This window comes from Gorilla gorilla, chromosome 1 (genome assembly GCF_029281585.2).
Source record: "Gorilla gorilla gorilla isolate KB3781 chromosome 1, NHGRI_mGorGor1-v2.1_pri, whole genome shotgun sequence".
In the NCBI taxonomy this organism is placed as follows: Eukaryota; Metazoa; Chordata; class Mammalia; order Primates; family Hominidae; genus Gorilla; species Gorilla gorilla.
Window position 1 is genome coordinate 185,891,165 of NC_073224.2, and position 16,853 is coordinate 185,908,017.

The 16,853-nt window shown below is 42.1% G+C and overlaps 1 protein-coding gene across 2 annotated transcripts in view; it reads right to left on the reverse strand.

Annotated features, from left to right (window-relative positions):
- TCEANC2 (transcription elongation factor A N-terminal and central domain containing 2) overlaps positions 1-16,853 on the reverse strand; it is a 56,012-nt gene that overhangs the window by 25,649 nt on the left and 13,510 nt on the right. For both annotated transcript variants that reach the window (XM_055349574.2, XM_004025846.5), the window contains exon 3: positions 14,795-14,936. In XM_055349574.2, coding sequence (XP_055205549.1) covers positions 14,795-14,936 — 142 coding nt within the window. The remainder of the gene's footprint in view (positions 1-14,794; positions 14,937-16,853) is intronic.

The following is a 16,853-nucleotide window of genomic DNA, read 5'->3' on the forward strand; positions in this document are numbered from 1 at the left end:
CTTTTACTCTTCCTCCTCGCCTGTTCTCCACTCTTACTACCCTGATTCAGGTTCTCATCACTTCTCCACAGGTCTACTGCATTACTTCAGTAACCAATCTCTGTCTCCAGTCCGGCCCTCTCCAATTCATCCTCTCTACTGAAGGCAAAATGACCTTTTTCAAACACAATTTGATCATATCATACCCTTAATAAAAATCCTCCGATGGTTCTCCATGGCCCTCAAATTAACTTCTAACATAGCATTAAAACTCTGGATGACCTAGAATCTCTTTGGCCTCACCTGTCACCATGTCGCCCTCCTTCCTCCCTCCCCTCACTTTCACCCCTCCCACTCTTTTGCCTCTGTGCACTAACTTCTAGCCGTAGAGAGCAGCTTCCATGTCCCTGTTTGGGGTCATGCTGGCTGGCCTGCTCCTACTTCTGTGCCTTAGCTCATACCATTCCCTCTGCCTAGAATATTTAAATGTCCATCTTATCCTCAAAACTGTAAACGTGTTGAGGGCAGAACCTGTACCTTACTCCAAGTTCTATTCCCAGCCCCCAGCATAGTGCCTAGCACAGAAGAGACAATCCATAAATGTTTGCTGAATTGAATCAGTTAAATAAAAAACATTTACATTTGACTTTCAAATTGGTTTTGTACTGACATTTGAATATGGATAGAGGTGATTAGGAAAATCACACAACTGCAAACAAAATAATGAAACTATACTGTAAAGAAATGAATCCAAAGGTGCTGAGAAAATGAAAAGTTTCGGCCGGGCGCGGTGGCTCACGCCTGTAATCCCAGCACTTTGAGAGGCCGAGGCGGGTGGATCACGAGGTCAGGAGATCAAGACCATCCTGGCTAACACGGTGAAACCCCGTCTCTACTAAAAACACAAAAAATTAGCTGGGCGTGGTGGCGGGCGCCTGTAATCCCAGCTACTGGGAGGCTGAGGCAGGAGAATGGTGTGAACCCAGGAGGCGGAGCTTGCAGTGAGCCGAGATCGCGCCACTGCACTCCAGCCTGGGCGACAGAGCGAGACTCCGTCTCAAAAAAAAAAAAAAAAAAAAAAAAAAAAGAAAATGAAAAGTTTCTAATTCTTATCCACTGCTGAGAATTTTTCCTGCTTATCACTCCAGGCTTTGTATGAATTATCTCATTTAATTTTTATAACAATGACTTAAATACCATTATTATATCTCTTTTTACAAATGAGAAACCTAAACTCAGTAAGGCACCTTGCCCAAGGTCTCACAGCTAATAAGTGTGGAAGCTAGGATTAGAACACAAGCAGCCTGACTCCACCTCCAGAACCTGCACACTTAACCCCTAATACATTATACTTCTCTGTTATTAGGGACTGGCACACAGGAAGTCTTCAATAAGGCTCTATTGAGATACTGTTATTCACATTCTTGGTATTCCAAAATCAGAAGAGCACAGGCCCTGAGAGGTGGCCGAAGGACAGAAAGCTTCAACTCTCAGGTCCGGACAGTGGAGTCACTGCTTTTGGCCTGCAGGGGGCAGTACATCCCTCAGATACTCCCACAAGAGCCATGCCCAGACTGGTCAGGAGTCTTCAGCCAACACCAGCCAAACCAGCCCAGGAAGGGTAGGTAGGGCTGTAAAGGAGCCCAGTGGGGGATGCGACTTGTCAGCAAGAGGGAAGAATTTCCAAAGAGGACTAACAGCAAAAAGGCAATTCAGTCTGGGGCAAGAAAGAGAAGGAGTCTGGGAAACCCACTACTAGACAAAAACAGAGCAGAATCATAAATTTCAGATCACAAAGGGAATTTCATGATAACATTAATAATGACAGGCTGCGCATGGTGGCATGCCTGTAATCCCAGCACTTTGTGGGGGCCACGGCAGGAGGATCGCTTGAGTGCAGGAGTTTGAGATCAGCCTGGGCAACATAGTGAGACCCTATCTCTACAAAAAATTTAAATAAATAAATAAATAAAAGAATTGACTGGGTATGGTGGCACATGCCTACAGTCCCAGCTACCTGGGAGGCTGAGGCAAGAGGATCGTGTGTGCCCAGGAGTTCGAGGCTGCAGTGAGCTATGATCACGCCATTGCACTCAGCCTGGATGATAGAGTAAGACCCTGTCCCTAAAAAAATTATAAAATAATCATAACAGCTATTGTGTTAACCACTTTACATATATTAATTCATTTAATCCTCAGAACAACCCTATGAAGTAGGTGTTATAGTTCCCCATTTTACAGGTAAAGATACCTGAGGTACTGAGAGGCGAGGTAACTTGCGAAAAACAAGAAGCCAGACCAGGTTTCATATATAAGCAGTCTGGCTCCAGAGCCCACGCTTTAACCCTCTACTATTCCCTCTGGTGATCAGATAGTCCTACATCCTCCTGATTCAGATGAAAAAGATGAGGCTCCATGACCTTTCCCCAAGGTCATAAGTTGGCCAGTAGCTACATCAAGGAAGTTAATGATCTGCAAAAAGTCATTATTTGCTCCATGAAGTTTATGTTTTAAAGTAAGCAGTGCCACTGGCTGGTCTTATGACCCAGGTCAAGTTCCCTGGGTTTAAGGTTAGGGGATTTCTGCATCCCAGCACACTGTTAAGACAAATTCCCTGCAGGAAGCAGTCTTTTGCTCATTTACCAAACATTACCAAATACTCATAGGCATTGGGATAGAATGTTGAGCAAGACAAGACCCGGAAAATCCAGACTAATCTGTATTCAAGGAACTCTAGAAAAGTCAGGGGACAACACCTAAACAAACAAATGCACACAAAAAGGTGTTATACGGGACCTAAGATAGTATTGAAGGGGGAACCCCAAGGAGGGCCAAAAGGGCAGAGGAGTCAATTCAGCTGGTAAAGGGGTCAGGGAACACCATGAAAGAGGCAATGCTTATCCTGGTCTTAATAATAACTCAGCCAGGCGCAGTGGCTCACGCCTGTAATCCCAGCACTTATTGGGAGGCTGAGGTGGGGAGATCACATGAGGCCAGGAGTTCGACAACAGCCTGGTCAACATGGTGAAACCCCATATCTATTAAAAATACAAAAATTAGCTGGGCATGGCGGTGCACGCCTGTAATCCCAGCTACTTGGGAGGCAGAGGCACGAGAATCGCCTGAACCCAGGAGTCGGAGGTTTCAGTGCGCCAAGATCGCACCACCGGACTCCAGCCTGTCTGACAGAGTGAGACTGTCTCAAAAAAAAAAAAAAAAGAAAGAAAATTGGAGACCCCTGGTAATGAGCATCTCTCCATAGTCCCTGCATCACCTCACTCAGGAGCCTTCTTGCAGAGCCCTGAGAATGAAAAGCATCACATTCAGACAATGCTAATTTAGTAGGTGACTAAACTCCCAGTTCAAAGGCAACAAGGGCTGGATGCGCCGGCACTTCTGTCAGATTTTTTGAAGGGCTTTTGCAAAACAAAAATAATAATAATAACGATAACTCAAGGAGACAGGAATAACACAAGAAGTAGAGTGAACAAGAGCACAGAACCCTGAAACACATAGCATAATTTGAGGAGTATGGTATATGGTAGACACAACAATGGTCCCCAATAATGACTATGCCCTAATCCTCAGAATCTGTGACTACGTTACCTTACATGGCAAAAGAAACTATAGATGTGATTAAGGTTAAGTATCCTGAGATGGAGAAATTAGCCTGGCTTTTCCAAGTGGGCCCAATCTAGTCACATGAGTCCTTAAAAGTGAAGAAGAGGCAGAAAGATGGGTCAGAGATGAGATGTGAGAAGAATTCAACCTACCATTGCAAGTTTTGAAGATGGAGGAAGGAGGCCGGGCGCGGTGGCTCACGCCTGTAATCCCAGCACTTTGGGAGGCCGAGGCGGGCGGATCACGAGGTCAGGAGATCGAGACCATCCTGGCTAACACGGTGAAACCCCGTCTCTACTAAAAATACAAAAATTAGCCGGGCGTGGTAGTGGGCGCCTGTAGTCCCAGCTACTCGGGAGGCTGAGGCAGGAGAATGGCGTGAACCCGGGAGGTGGAGCTTGCAGTGAGCCGAGATCGCGCCACTGCACTCCAGCCTGGGCGACAAAGCAAGACTCCGTCTCAAAAAAAAAAAAAAAAAAAAAAAAAAAGAAGATGGAGGAAGGAGATCACAAGCCAAGGAATGCAGGTGGCCTCTAGAAACTAGAAAAGGCAACTAGTCTAGGAAACAGATTGTCCCCTAGAGCCTCCAGAAAGGAATGCAGTCCTACCATCATTTTGATTTTAGCCTTTTATTCATTTTTAGGTTTCAGGAGATGGCATAACATGGTATAAGAACATTTTAGCTTTGTCATTTATTATTTGGTTGTCTAACCTGGGGCAAGTTACTTTAAACTCTCCAAGCCTCAGTTTTTCCATTTGTAAAATGGAAAAAAATTACACTTACTTTCCAGAGCTGTTATATAGATCAAACAAGGTCATAGATGTGAAAGTACTTTGTAAGAAGAGGGGTTTTGTTGTTGTTGTTAAACAATCATAAACAAAAATACAGCATCTCTGAAATCAGATATGATTGACAAAACTTTTCCCAGAATATTCATATATATAGTGTTGCAAAAATGGAGCATGCCTGCTCACCAGGTTAAGAGTACAAGGCCTAAGTCCACTGCCTGATCAGCTATTTACTCGATACCCCATGCTCTTTGGTTTCCTTGATAATAAAGGTATCCACTCACAGAGGCCTTATCACTGCCAGCTCCAAAGGCTTTTTGCTAGTTGGCCCTCAACTTCCCAGACCACTTGAGGACACTCATTTCCCCTGCCTCTAAGAACAGTCTTTGGCCTGCATGTCCATGTACCACCCTGACTCTCGTCCTGTCTAACCACACTTCCTTAGTCTCTTTATCTGGCTCCTCTTCTTCCTCCCACTTCCCCAGCATAGATTTTCTCCCAGGTTCAGTTCTTCAGCCCCTTCATCTTTCCTTTTACTTAGATAATTCATCTACTAAGGTGATTGCAAGCAAACACTTCCTGGCAGATGACTTCCAAATAAGTATTTCCAGTCTAAATTTTGCATCTGAGCTTGAATCCCACATCTCCAACCTCCTGCTGGACATTTCCACTTAATGGGTTTATGTAAGAACAAAACTCTAGGGACATTAACTCAAATGCAAATACTGAGAGAAAATTCCCATTTGAGGTATACAAGAAAAGGCACTAAATTCTGATTTAAAAGAGTTAAATTCAAGCAGATGGTAGAACCCATAGAGACAGTCCAATAAAATAAAGGGACATATGGCTGGGGTCCAGGGCACAATGGCATCCTGCTAACCAGGAAGGAACACTGCTCCAGGAGACCTGGGTTCTCATTACATCTCTGGTGCTAACTTACTAGGTGGCCCTGGATAAGTCACTTCATCTCTCTGGGTCTCAGTTTCCCTGTTTATAAACTGAAGTAGGTAAAGGGATTTAAAAGGGTTATGACACTGACATTTACAGAGCTCATAGAAATATATAAGAAAAATTATAAGATCTCAGAAGTAAATGTACAAAGAACATGAACAGTTTACAAAAAAAAGTGCCAAAAAATGCATGGAAAACAATTCATTCTATGCAGCACATGAAAACAAGATGCTATTTTTACCTCTTAAATTTGTAAGATTTAAGAAAATGGTAGGAATGTAAATTGGAACAACCTTTCTAAAAATCTAAGATTCAAAAATGGATCAGGATAGGAGATGCATATCCAAGAGGTATCTGAATTAAGGTCTCAGTTAAGCTGGAGACATGGACAAGCTCTCCGGCTAATCTAAAGAAGCAGCAAAAGACTAAGGGCTGAGCTTTATGGAAAAGCACCCTGTTAGGGGAGAGAGGACAAGGACTGAAGAAACACAGAAAGGAAAGAAACAAGGACACAGAAGGCAAGAAGAGCCATAGAGAAAACTTGTTCAACTTTGTCATTTTCACTCATTTGAAGACTATATTCCTGAGCTCCTGCTGTATGCCACTAATGCCTGAAATACAGTGGTAAATAAAATGTAACTTCTGCTGGCACAGAGTTACTGCCTAGCAAATAAAAAAATAAAGAAGTAAATAATTAAATAGGTGATTACAAACTGAGATAAGGGCTATGAAGGTAAAAAACAGTTTAAAAATAGATACAGAACTGGCAACCAGTTCAGTGTCATTTATGTCAACAGAAAGGGAGTATCAGTGGTCTCAAATTCACAGTCTGGGAAGATGAGAACTGAGACAAGACCATTGGATTTGGATGGTATGAAATTACTTGTGTCCTGAGAGAATAGTGATTGTGGGAGAAGACAGCTTGGAATGCTTTTCCCAAAGGATTGGGCAGGCCAGAAATGGGAGTTGTGAGTAGCCAACATTTTTAAAGGAATCTGGCTATAAAAAGAAGAGAAATAAGGTGTTTGGAAAAGGTGGCAAAGACAATTAAAGGGGAAGATTTGTGCTTGTCTGAAAGCAGAAAGAGCGAGCCAGTGGAGAGGATAAGGGTGGCAACATAGCGAGAGGCATCATCAGGGCATCCCCATTTTCCCTCACCTCTATGGTCAATCCTTGCTAAATCCAGCCCGTTCTCCCTGATAAGGTTTCTCTAAGGAGCTATTTCATTTCTCCATTCTCTCAGTCCTCCAAGTCTTCATTGTGTCTCACCTCAATGTTTACAGCCATACCTCATCCTCATGGCTCACTTCCTCACCTGCTTCAAGTTTCTGCTCAAATGTCATCTCTCAATGAGGCCTACTCCAGCCCAGACCATCCACGTTCCCCATCCCCCTTAACTTGCTTGACTTTTTTCTCTTGCACAGTAGTTATCATCTTCTAACATAACTACACAATTTGTTTATTATGTTTCTTCTTTATTGCCTGTCTCCTCACTCGAATGTAAGCTTCACAAGGATAGGGATTTTTGTCTTGTTTTAATCACATGTATCCAGAACACTGCCTGGCACATGAATGAATATCTGAATGACCTCCTATCTGATCTCCTGATTTCTACCTGTTCTTTCTCTATAACACCCTTTTCCTATGCATTTTTCTCTTGGTCACCAGAAACGCTCATCATGTCATCCTATAGCTACCATTAAATGGTTCCAGTAACAGCTGTTTCTAAAGCTCATAGATTGCTAAGAAGATACCCACCTTCACTGAAGTGCTATTCACAATAGCAAAGACATGGAATCAATTGAAATGCCCATCAATGACAGACTGGATAAAGAAAATGTGGCACAGATACACCATGGAATACTATGTAGGCATAAAAAAGCACAAGATCATGTCCTTTGTGGGAACATGGATGGAGCTGAAGGCCATTATCCTTAGCAAACTAACGCAGGAACAGAAAACCAAATACTGCATGTTTCACTTATAAGTGGGAGCTAAATGAAGAGAACTCATGAACACAAAAAAGGGAACAGACACTGAGGCACTGAGGTCTACTTGAGGATGGAGGGTGGAAGAAGGGTAATGAGCAGAAAACACAACTATTGGGTACTACGTTTAATACCTGGGTAACGAAATAATATGTACAACAAGCCCCCATGACACAGGGAGTTTACCTATATAACAAACCTTCACATGTACCCCTAAACCTAAAATAAAAGTTAAAAATCAAACAAAAAAATACTCATAAAATAAAATAAAACACGTTTCTTCTTCTTCTTTTTTTTTTTTTTGGAGACAAGTTCTTGCTCTGTTGCCCAAGCTGGAGTGCGGTGGCATGATCTTGGCTCATTGCAACCTCTGCCTCCTGGGTTCTCCTGCCTCAGCTTCCCGGGTTCTCCTGCCTCAGCTTCCCGGGTTCTCCTGCCTCAGCCTCCCGAGTAGCTAGGACTACAGGCACGCACCACCACACCCAGCTAATTTTTATATTTTTAGTAGAGACAAGGTTTCACCATGTTGGCCAGGCTGGTCCCAGACTCCTGACCTCAAGTGATTCACTTGCCTGCGCCTCCCAAAGTGCTGGGATTAGAGGCGTGAGCCACCGCGCCTGGCCAAACAGGCTTCTTTATTGTAGGATTTCATCTAGCCTATTAAATGACAAAGTATACTGAAAACCTCTAAAGGAGAGGAAATAGTAATGTGGCATTTTCCAAGCTTTATTTGAACCCAGGACACTTTCTTCAAATAACATCTCACTGGACCACAGTTCTAAGAAATCCACACTTGAAAACAATGGCATCTGGGAAAAGTCCATACCCTAATGGCTAGCTTTTAAGTTTCTTTATAATCAGGCCCAATCACTATCCACCCTTGCCCATTCTAGCCATGCATATTACATTCTAGCATGTTGTTTTCAGGATTTTCAAGCCTCCATTCCTTTACTCACGTCTCTGCCTGCAAGGAGCCAGATCTCATTTTGACCTAGCAAAGTCCCATCTCTTCTATAAAAACCCTTCTCCACTTGCCCAAGCAAAAGTATTCACCGTCTCCCCTGTATTCCCACAGACCTTTGTACATCCCTTGATTTTGGCATTTTCATGTCAATCATTATTATACACCTGAATGCCTATTTCTCCAAAGAATGTGGGCGCCTTACAAACATGAACCATGCATTATTCTGTAGCACCCAGCATAAGGCATAGGACAAGGAAGGTACTCAGTATGTGTTGAATGAATGAATGAATATAGATTCTATAAAACACAGATCAAATGATGATCCAAGGCTCTTGCTAATCCTCATCTTGGTAATCAATCTTAACAATTTAAGGGGCTCACCCTGTTATTATTCTCCTACACTAACTTCTCTCACTCTACAGAATCTTTGCCATTAGCATTCAACATGTTAGGATCCTTTTCCATCTTAAAAAACAGAACTTTCTTCAATACCACATTCCCTTTCTGATACTGTCACCTCTCTTTTCTTTCAATACCAAACTTCTTGAAAGAGTTGTCTATTTTGTTTCATTTTCATACATCTTCTTCACTCCTCAAGCTTCTGCCCCTAACCTTACTTTTGAAACGGTCCTAAGTAAGATCATTAATGACTTCATTTTGCAAAATCCAATGTGCAATTTTTAGATGTATCTTATTTGGCCCTTTGACAAGAATGGACAAAGCTAACCAATCCCCTCCTAGAAACACTCTTTCCTTTGCATTCCATGACAGCATTCTTTTGTTTTCTTTCTGCTTCTCTGGTCGTACCTTCTCAGTTTCTTCTATAAGTCCTTAAATACTGGTGTGTTTCTGGATTTTAGACTCAGCTCTTGGGTCTTCTTAACTTATAAACTCATCCTAGGCAAGCTTATCTACTATATATATATATTTTTTTTGAGACAGAGTCTCGGTCTGTTGCCCAGGCTGGAGTGCAGGGGCATGATCTCGGCTCACTGCAAGCTCTGCCCCCCAGGTTCACGCCATTCTCCTGCCTCAGCCTCCTGAGTAGCTGGGACTACAGGCGTCCGCCACCATGCCCAGCTAATTTTTTGTATTTTTAGTAGAGAGGGGGTTTCACTGTGTTAGCCAAGATGGTCTTGATCTCCTGACCTCGTGATCCACCTGCCTCAGCCTCCCAAAGTGCTGAGATTACAGGCCTGAGCCACTGCGCCCGGCAGCTTATCTACTATTATCACACCATTTCCCAGCTCTATGCTGATAATGACTCCCCAGTATATAGTTACAATCTTTCCTTAGCTTCATTCTTGTATTTCTAGCATTCTGTTGGACATTTCTTTTGGGATGTTCCACAGAATAAGTCTAAAATGGAACTTATTATTCCCTCCACCTCCAAACCTGCTGTTCCCTATCTTAATGAGTGGTACTGCCATCCACCTACTTGCCCATATCAGAAACCTAGCCCTCAGCCTTCACTGCTTCATCTTCATTCCCAACATCCAATCAATCTATAAGTCCTTTGGATTTATTACATGTATGTCTCTTGATTCCAACTACAATTTCTTCATCCCTGTGACTGATACTCCATCCAGGCCACTCTCATTTCTTATGCAGATGTTTTAGTAGCTTCCTAACTGAGCTTCCAGCCTCTAGGTTTGCTTTTGTCCAACACTTTTCCCACATGGCAACCAGATAGATTTTTCTAAACTGAATATGTCATTCCTCCATTCAAAACTCTTCAATAATAATCCTACTATCTTTAAGATAAAGAGAAAACTCTCAAGCTTTATGGCAGACTAAAGCTACTCTTTCACTGCAGTATTACTAGATCCTGGATAAAAGCCACCTAACCCCTACAAAAAAGTTAGCAGAGGCTAGAAGGGTGCACTCATGGAGGGGTGGGGTTATCCTAAGGGCTGATATCAATAGCAATGCTGCTGAAATACTTAGCTGTGGGCCAGTAGTGAGGAGGGGAGCTGGGACTCTCATACTGAGGTAAGATCCTTAAGAGGTGTGCTAAAGTATTCCAGGTCAGAGATGGCCTCTGATTATTGGCAGAAACAAAAGAAGTTAATGCCCTTTGGAGGGAAGCTTCTCAATTTAGCCCCACAGAATTCCTACAGATAGAAATACAGGCTGGGCACAGTGGCTCATGCCTCTCATCCCAGCATTTTGGGAGGCCAAGGCAGGAGGATCACTTGGGTACAGGAGTTCAAGACCATCCTGGGCAACACAGCGAGACCCCTTCTCTATAAAACATTAAAAAAATGATCCAGGCATGGTGGCATCTACCTGTAGTCCCAGCTACTCGGAAGGCTGAGGCAGGAGGATCCCTTGAACCCAGGAGTTCAAGGCTGCAGTGAGCTGTGACTGTGCCACTGCACTCCAGCTTGGGAGTCAGAGTGAGACCCTGTCTCAAAAAAAATAAAGTTAAAAGAAAAATAGAAATACAATAATGAGTTTGCAATTAAAAATCAACAAGCACATGGGAAGGCAAGTACCATCAGTCAGCAGAAACAATAAATAACAGATTTAAATCCCCAAGAACCATAAATATTAGAATAGTCAGATGAATACAGAAGAACTAGATATTAAATGTTTAAGAAATAAAAGGCAAAATCACAAGAATGCACCAAAAAAAATTTATAAAAAACATTTTGGGGCTGGGTGCGGTAGCTCACACCTGTAATCCCAGCACTTTGGGAGGCCAAGGCCGATGGCTCACGCCTGTAATCCCAGCACTTTGGGAGGCTGAGGCAGGCAGATCACGAGGTCAAGAGATCGAGACCATCCTGACCAACATGGTGAAACCCCGTCTCTACTAAAAATACAAAAATTAGCTGGGTGTGGTGGCGCGTGCCTGTAGTCCCAGCTACTCGGGAGGCTGAGGCAGGAGAATTGCTGGAACCCAGGAGGCAGAGGGTGTAGTGAGCTGAGATCGCGCCACTGCACTCTAGCCTGGGCGACAGAGCAAGACTCTGTCTCAAAAAGAAAAAAAAAAAAAAAATTTCGGGGGGATAAAGCAAATTTGTAAAAATGAAAAACAGTTATTGAAATAAAGAACTTAACAAATGGGCTAAATAGCAGATTAGAGTCAGCTGAAGAGAGAATGAGTGACTTGGAAGATACGTATCTGAAGACATTACCACACAATGCTGAGTCAGACAAGGAGATAAAAAATAGATAAACTAAAGGGTATGAAGAACAGAAGACCTAATATGCTTCTAATTATAGAATCTCAGAAGGAGGGAACAGAAATAATGAAAGAGAGTAACTTTTGAAGAAATAATGGTTGTTGCCAGGCATAGTGGCTCACACATGTAATCCCAGCACTTTGGGAAGCTGAGACGAGAAGACTGCTTGAGCCCAGGAGTTTGAGACCACCCTGGGCAACTTAGCGAGACCCTATCTCTACAAAAAATACAAACATTAGCTGGATGTGGTGGTGCATACCTGCAGTCCTACCTACTTGGGGGGCTGAGGTGGGGGGATCACTTGAGCCTGGGAGGTCAAGGCTGCGGTGAGCTGTGATTGTGCCACTGCACTTCAGCCTGGGTGACACAGAAAGACCCTGTCTCAAAAAAAATAAAAATAAAAATAAAAGATAATTGCTGTAAATTTTCAAAATGAACATGAATTTGCAGGTCCAGGAAGTATAATGTATCTAAGATAAATAAAAAGAAATACAGGCTATGGTAGCCAGTCTACAAGTTAGGCTTCAATGATTATCACCTCCTGGTATTCATACCCTTATGTTGCCTTCCAAACTGTATCAGCATTGGTCTGTGTGACCAATAGCATATGACAAAACTGATGATATATCACTTCTGAGATTAGGTTATAAAAGACCGTGGCTTCCATCTTGGTTGTTCTCTTGTTTTCTTGTTCTTTCCTGGATCACTTGTTCTGGGGAAAGTCAGCTGCCATGTCATGAGCAGCTCCAAGGAGAGGCCCACATGATGAGAAACTGAGGCCTCCTGCCAGCAATCCTGTGAGCCATTTTGGAAGCAGATCCTTAAGCCCTGGTCAAGCCTTCAGATGACTGCAACCCCAGCCAGCAGCTTGACTGCAACCTCATAAGAGACCCTGTGCTAGAACCACCCAGATAAGCTGCTCCTGGATTCTCAACTTAAAAAAATTGTGTGAAAAAATAAATATTGTCTTCAGCAGCTAAATTTTAGAGTAATTTTTACACAGTGATAGATAACTAATACATATGCCAAGACCAAACAGTTCTGAATGGCTTACAAAGAACCTTCTCCATCTGGTCCAGAATGTCTCTCCAGCCTCATTTCTTGCCACACTCTCTCAAGCACATTACATTTCTAACACACCAAACTACTTTTAGTTTCTGGAATGCACCATGTTCTCTCCCACCTCCACCTTCTATACAGCTCACGTGATGTACCCCGGCCTGACACATTCTTCAATACCTTCTGCCCTACTCCTAACACATATAGTCATTTTGCTAACTTCTCCCCATCATCAGAGCACTCATCACATTGTATGATGAAGTCTTGTTAAACTGTGTTTCTATTAGACTTAAGGCTCCAAAAAGGCAGGACAATATCTGTCTCCTTCATTATTATGCCTATATAGTTCCCAACACAGGAAAGGTACTCAGTAAATATTTGTCCCTTATAACCCACAGGATAGGAAAAGGCAGGAAGACTAAAGGTTGAAGAAATGTAAACACTCTCAGGCAATGATCCAAATGAAATCTTCAGCATAGCAACTGATGTAACTATAAAGAAACCAAGAAACTCCTATATTCCATACAACCTCAGGTTTAGGGGAGGCTTGGGATAGAGTCAAAACTGAAAGTTGGATGGTTTCCAGTTCCTCCTAAGTCAAGCCCTGTTGTGGTTTCATTATGATCCTTGAATTGAAATCTCCAAACATCAGAAATACCCATTCTTGAGAGCATACTCACAATTACACTCGAACACCAAATAGAAATTATTTTTTAATTATAATCTTAAAACATTCAAATCCAGCCTATTATGTTGATATTTAAGTTATGATCATATATAGTATTTGTGGAATGTGCTTAACTATATACATATACATCTGTACACATATACATGTCATAAACTAGTAATCACTAGTACCCTCTACTGGTGGAAATACTTTATCTGCTCATATGAATGGTCTTATTGCCCCCTACTGATTATAACCTATAAAGACAAAATCCAGCAGCAGATGGGAGAATCTCCTTGGCTACAATGATAGGGTCTTATATTCTTAAAGCATCTGATTTTCTCAGATTCCGGTTTATATTACAGGGGTACAACTCTAAGACTCTTGGGGGGCCCTCTGGGGATTTTGCACAGCTCTTCCCAGCTGTTAGTGCCAGTTCTGAAGCTGCTCTCTCTCCTGCTTCTCATGAACAAGAGGTCAAGGGGAGGCAGACCAAGGCAATGGCTGCACTAGTGAGGGCAAGAACAGCAGCTGTGAATGACTGTCCTGGACTCCCTGGGGAGCTGGGAGCAGCTTGAGTAACACATGTTGGCCCTCCCTTACGTATTATTCACAGTTGTGTACTGTACTAAAATGGCAATTCAACATGGTCCCTGACTTACCTTTTAAATATCTCCAATGCTATAATATCAAGATGTAACTGAAATGTCACCTCTTCTATGAAGCCTTTTCTGAAGTCCCCAGTATATACCTTGTTTAGATTAGAATAGTACTCAGAACACTATTTACACGTTTTTATTTACACCTACAATATTTCACTGTTCCCATTTGTCTATATGCTCATCTCCTCTACCAAACTCTAAGTTTCTTTTTTTTTTTGAGACAGAGTCTGAGTCGCCCAGGCTGGAGTGCAGTGGCACGATCTTGGCTCACTGCAACCTCTGCCTCCCAGGTTCAAGCAATTCTCATGCCTCAGCCTCCTGAGTAGCTAAGATTACAGGCACGGACCACCATGTCTGGCTAATTTTTGTATTTTTAGTAGAGACGGGGTTTTGCCATGTTGTCCTGGCTGGTCTTGGACTCCTGACCTCAAGTGATCTGCTCACCTCGGCCTCCCCAAGTGTTGGGATTACAGGCATGCGCCACCACACCCAGCCCAAATCCTAAGTTTCTTGAGGTCACAAATCATGTCTTATCCATTTCTGCATACCCAGCATCTACCACACTCAAAATGTTATCCATGTGTTATTGCCAGTTTCCAGTCCATGAAGTAAGTACATAAATTAAATGTAAGCATTTAGAAACTTTCATAGTAATTTGACAAGAGTAATCCTATATCTGTTGAATCTAATTTTAAAAACTGGGGCTTGTATTTTGTATATTTCATTTTTCTGATAATTTTTTTAATATATTACCAAGGTATTGGCCCGCAACCAACAGATAATTTTTTAAACAACAGTCCTTTACCAGAGAGTTGAAAGCATTGATAAGGCAGATAACTTCATGTTTGAAGGAGAGAGGAAGGAAAGAAGAAGGGAGACAAAATATAAGCTTTCTTAAAAAATAAAATTAAGAAGGAATATACCTATCCTTGTTGATTTTAACACTTCCCTGGAGGGTATTTTCTTCTTTAATTCTTGTAAGGCTTCAACAAGATTCTCTTTGGTTTGATCAGGAAGCTCCAGCATAGTTTTCCATCTTTTTATGTCTTCTACAACCACAACTCTCTGGGAAAAAGAAAAGTCATTTGGAAAATGGAGCATTTTCATTAGAAAGACATCTGCCTTCACCTGAGCTAATGGGGCTCCTACTGACATATGAATTATTGATTATGACCTGAACCAAAGTACAGTGCATCTGATGGCCCCAAATGATGGGTAATTGCTTAAAAGCAGGTACGGCTTAGTGCAAATCAGGAAGAGAGGTGCATCTATTAGGAAAAGTGCAAGTTTTAATTTTACCATCTCAGACACCACTGGGCACTTAGCAGTGAGAGGCAATAAGGATGAGAAGAGAAAAACAATGCTGAGGTGAATCAACTCTATAGCTCACTTAAGACTGTCTTAATTCATAGGCAAGAACAGCGAGCAGGGAAGTCATAGACATGTTTATGTCAACAATCAAAAGCATACTTCAGTAGTTCCCCACTTCCTAGAGGATAAAATTCAAAACTCTCTCTTGTTCAAATAATTTTTTAAAACTTCAAACACATAGAAAGATACAGAGAGTAACCCACTATTTATAATGGAAAAAATGAACACTTTGCCATTTCACATAAAATAATAAAACATTATAAAGTTTAAGTACCTTTGTACCCTGCATCAACTCATTCCCCTCTTTCCCTTCCTAGAAGAAACTATGTACCATCTTAAAGTTGATATGCATCTTTCCATTAAGTATAAAAAATTAACAGTTAAAGAATCTGGGTAAAGGAGATGGGAAAGTTCTTCATACTGTGTTGCAAACTTTTCTATAGTATTGAAATTATTCCACTAATAATTTTTTAAAAAGTAAAGTGGGAGACTTTTAATTTGCTTTTACAACTACACACAAAAAAATCTCATCTTGGATTGTTATTATCTGAGGGAGCTGGGCACAGTTCGGGAATTGAAGGGGATTCTGGGATTCTGGTAATACTGTTTTTTGATCTGGATGCTGGTGTGTTTATTGTGAAAATTCCTCATGTATACTTACAATTTGTGCAGTTTTCTACATGCATTTTCTATATGATAGTTTGATAAAAGCAACAACAAAAAAGTCTTATCTCTCTCCCTTGGCTGGTGTCTGCTTCCAGCCTAGAAGCCTATGGTGGGAGAAGGGTGTTTGACTTCCCTCTCACTCCAACTTTGCTTCTCTTCCTCTCCAATCCACTTGTTTGGTTTGGTTTCTGACCCTTCCAGGTTCAAAGCCAGGAAAAGGAAAAGAGGAAAGGGGAAGGAAAAGCCTTACTTTAACATAGTGATACTATGCTAATCAGGTTTTAGTACTACCTGGACTTGGCAGATGTTGAAAGCTGACTTTCTTTTTCTCGTATAGGTTACTTTTGCAGTTCCTTGGAAAGCTCCCACTGTTGAGCTCTCACCTGCAGTTCCCATACTGTGGGCACTGTCTCCTTCTGCCAGCCATCCATAAGTCCTCCCGCTTCCCCAGTTTTTGGCAACCCACCTCCCACAGGCTCTCCCTATAGGGATCCCAGTGTCCTTCCACGTATCTTTGTGGACCCATCAATTTTCATTCAACTCCAGGCCAGCCAGTATTTTCTCCCACACTTGCCCACATCTTTGTCCTAAAGAATTCGGCGGGTAACAGCCCTCCCAATATACCCACTTCTCCTTTTGACATCAGTCAGCCACTCTCTGTCTTTAGACTTTCCTAGGCAGAGACTGATCTCTGTCCACCAACCCCAGGAACTAAAGTCAAGTTCTCCAAGTGAAAAAATATCGTGGCACTCTTGCTTCATCCAAAGGAATTCTCTCTCCCCTCTTCCTTTAACTTCAACCTACTTTATGGCTTATGGTGGGTGATGGGTTCAGGATCCCAAAACTGGTCTTCAGGTGTTGCCTTCTGTATAGATGGTCCAGAATCTCATTGGGAAATATCACTTGATACCTACTGCTTTGTTCTCGGTCTTTAGGGGTATTAGT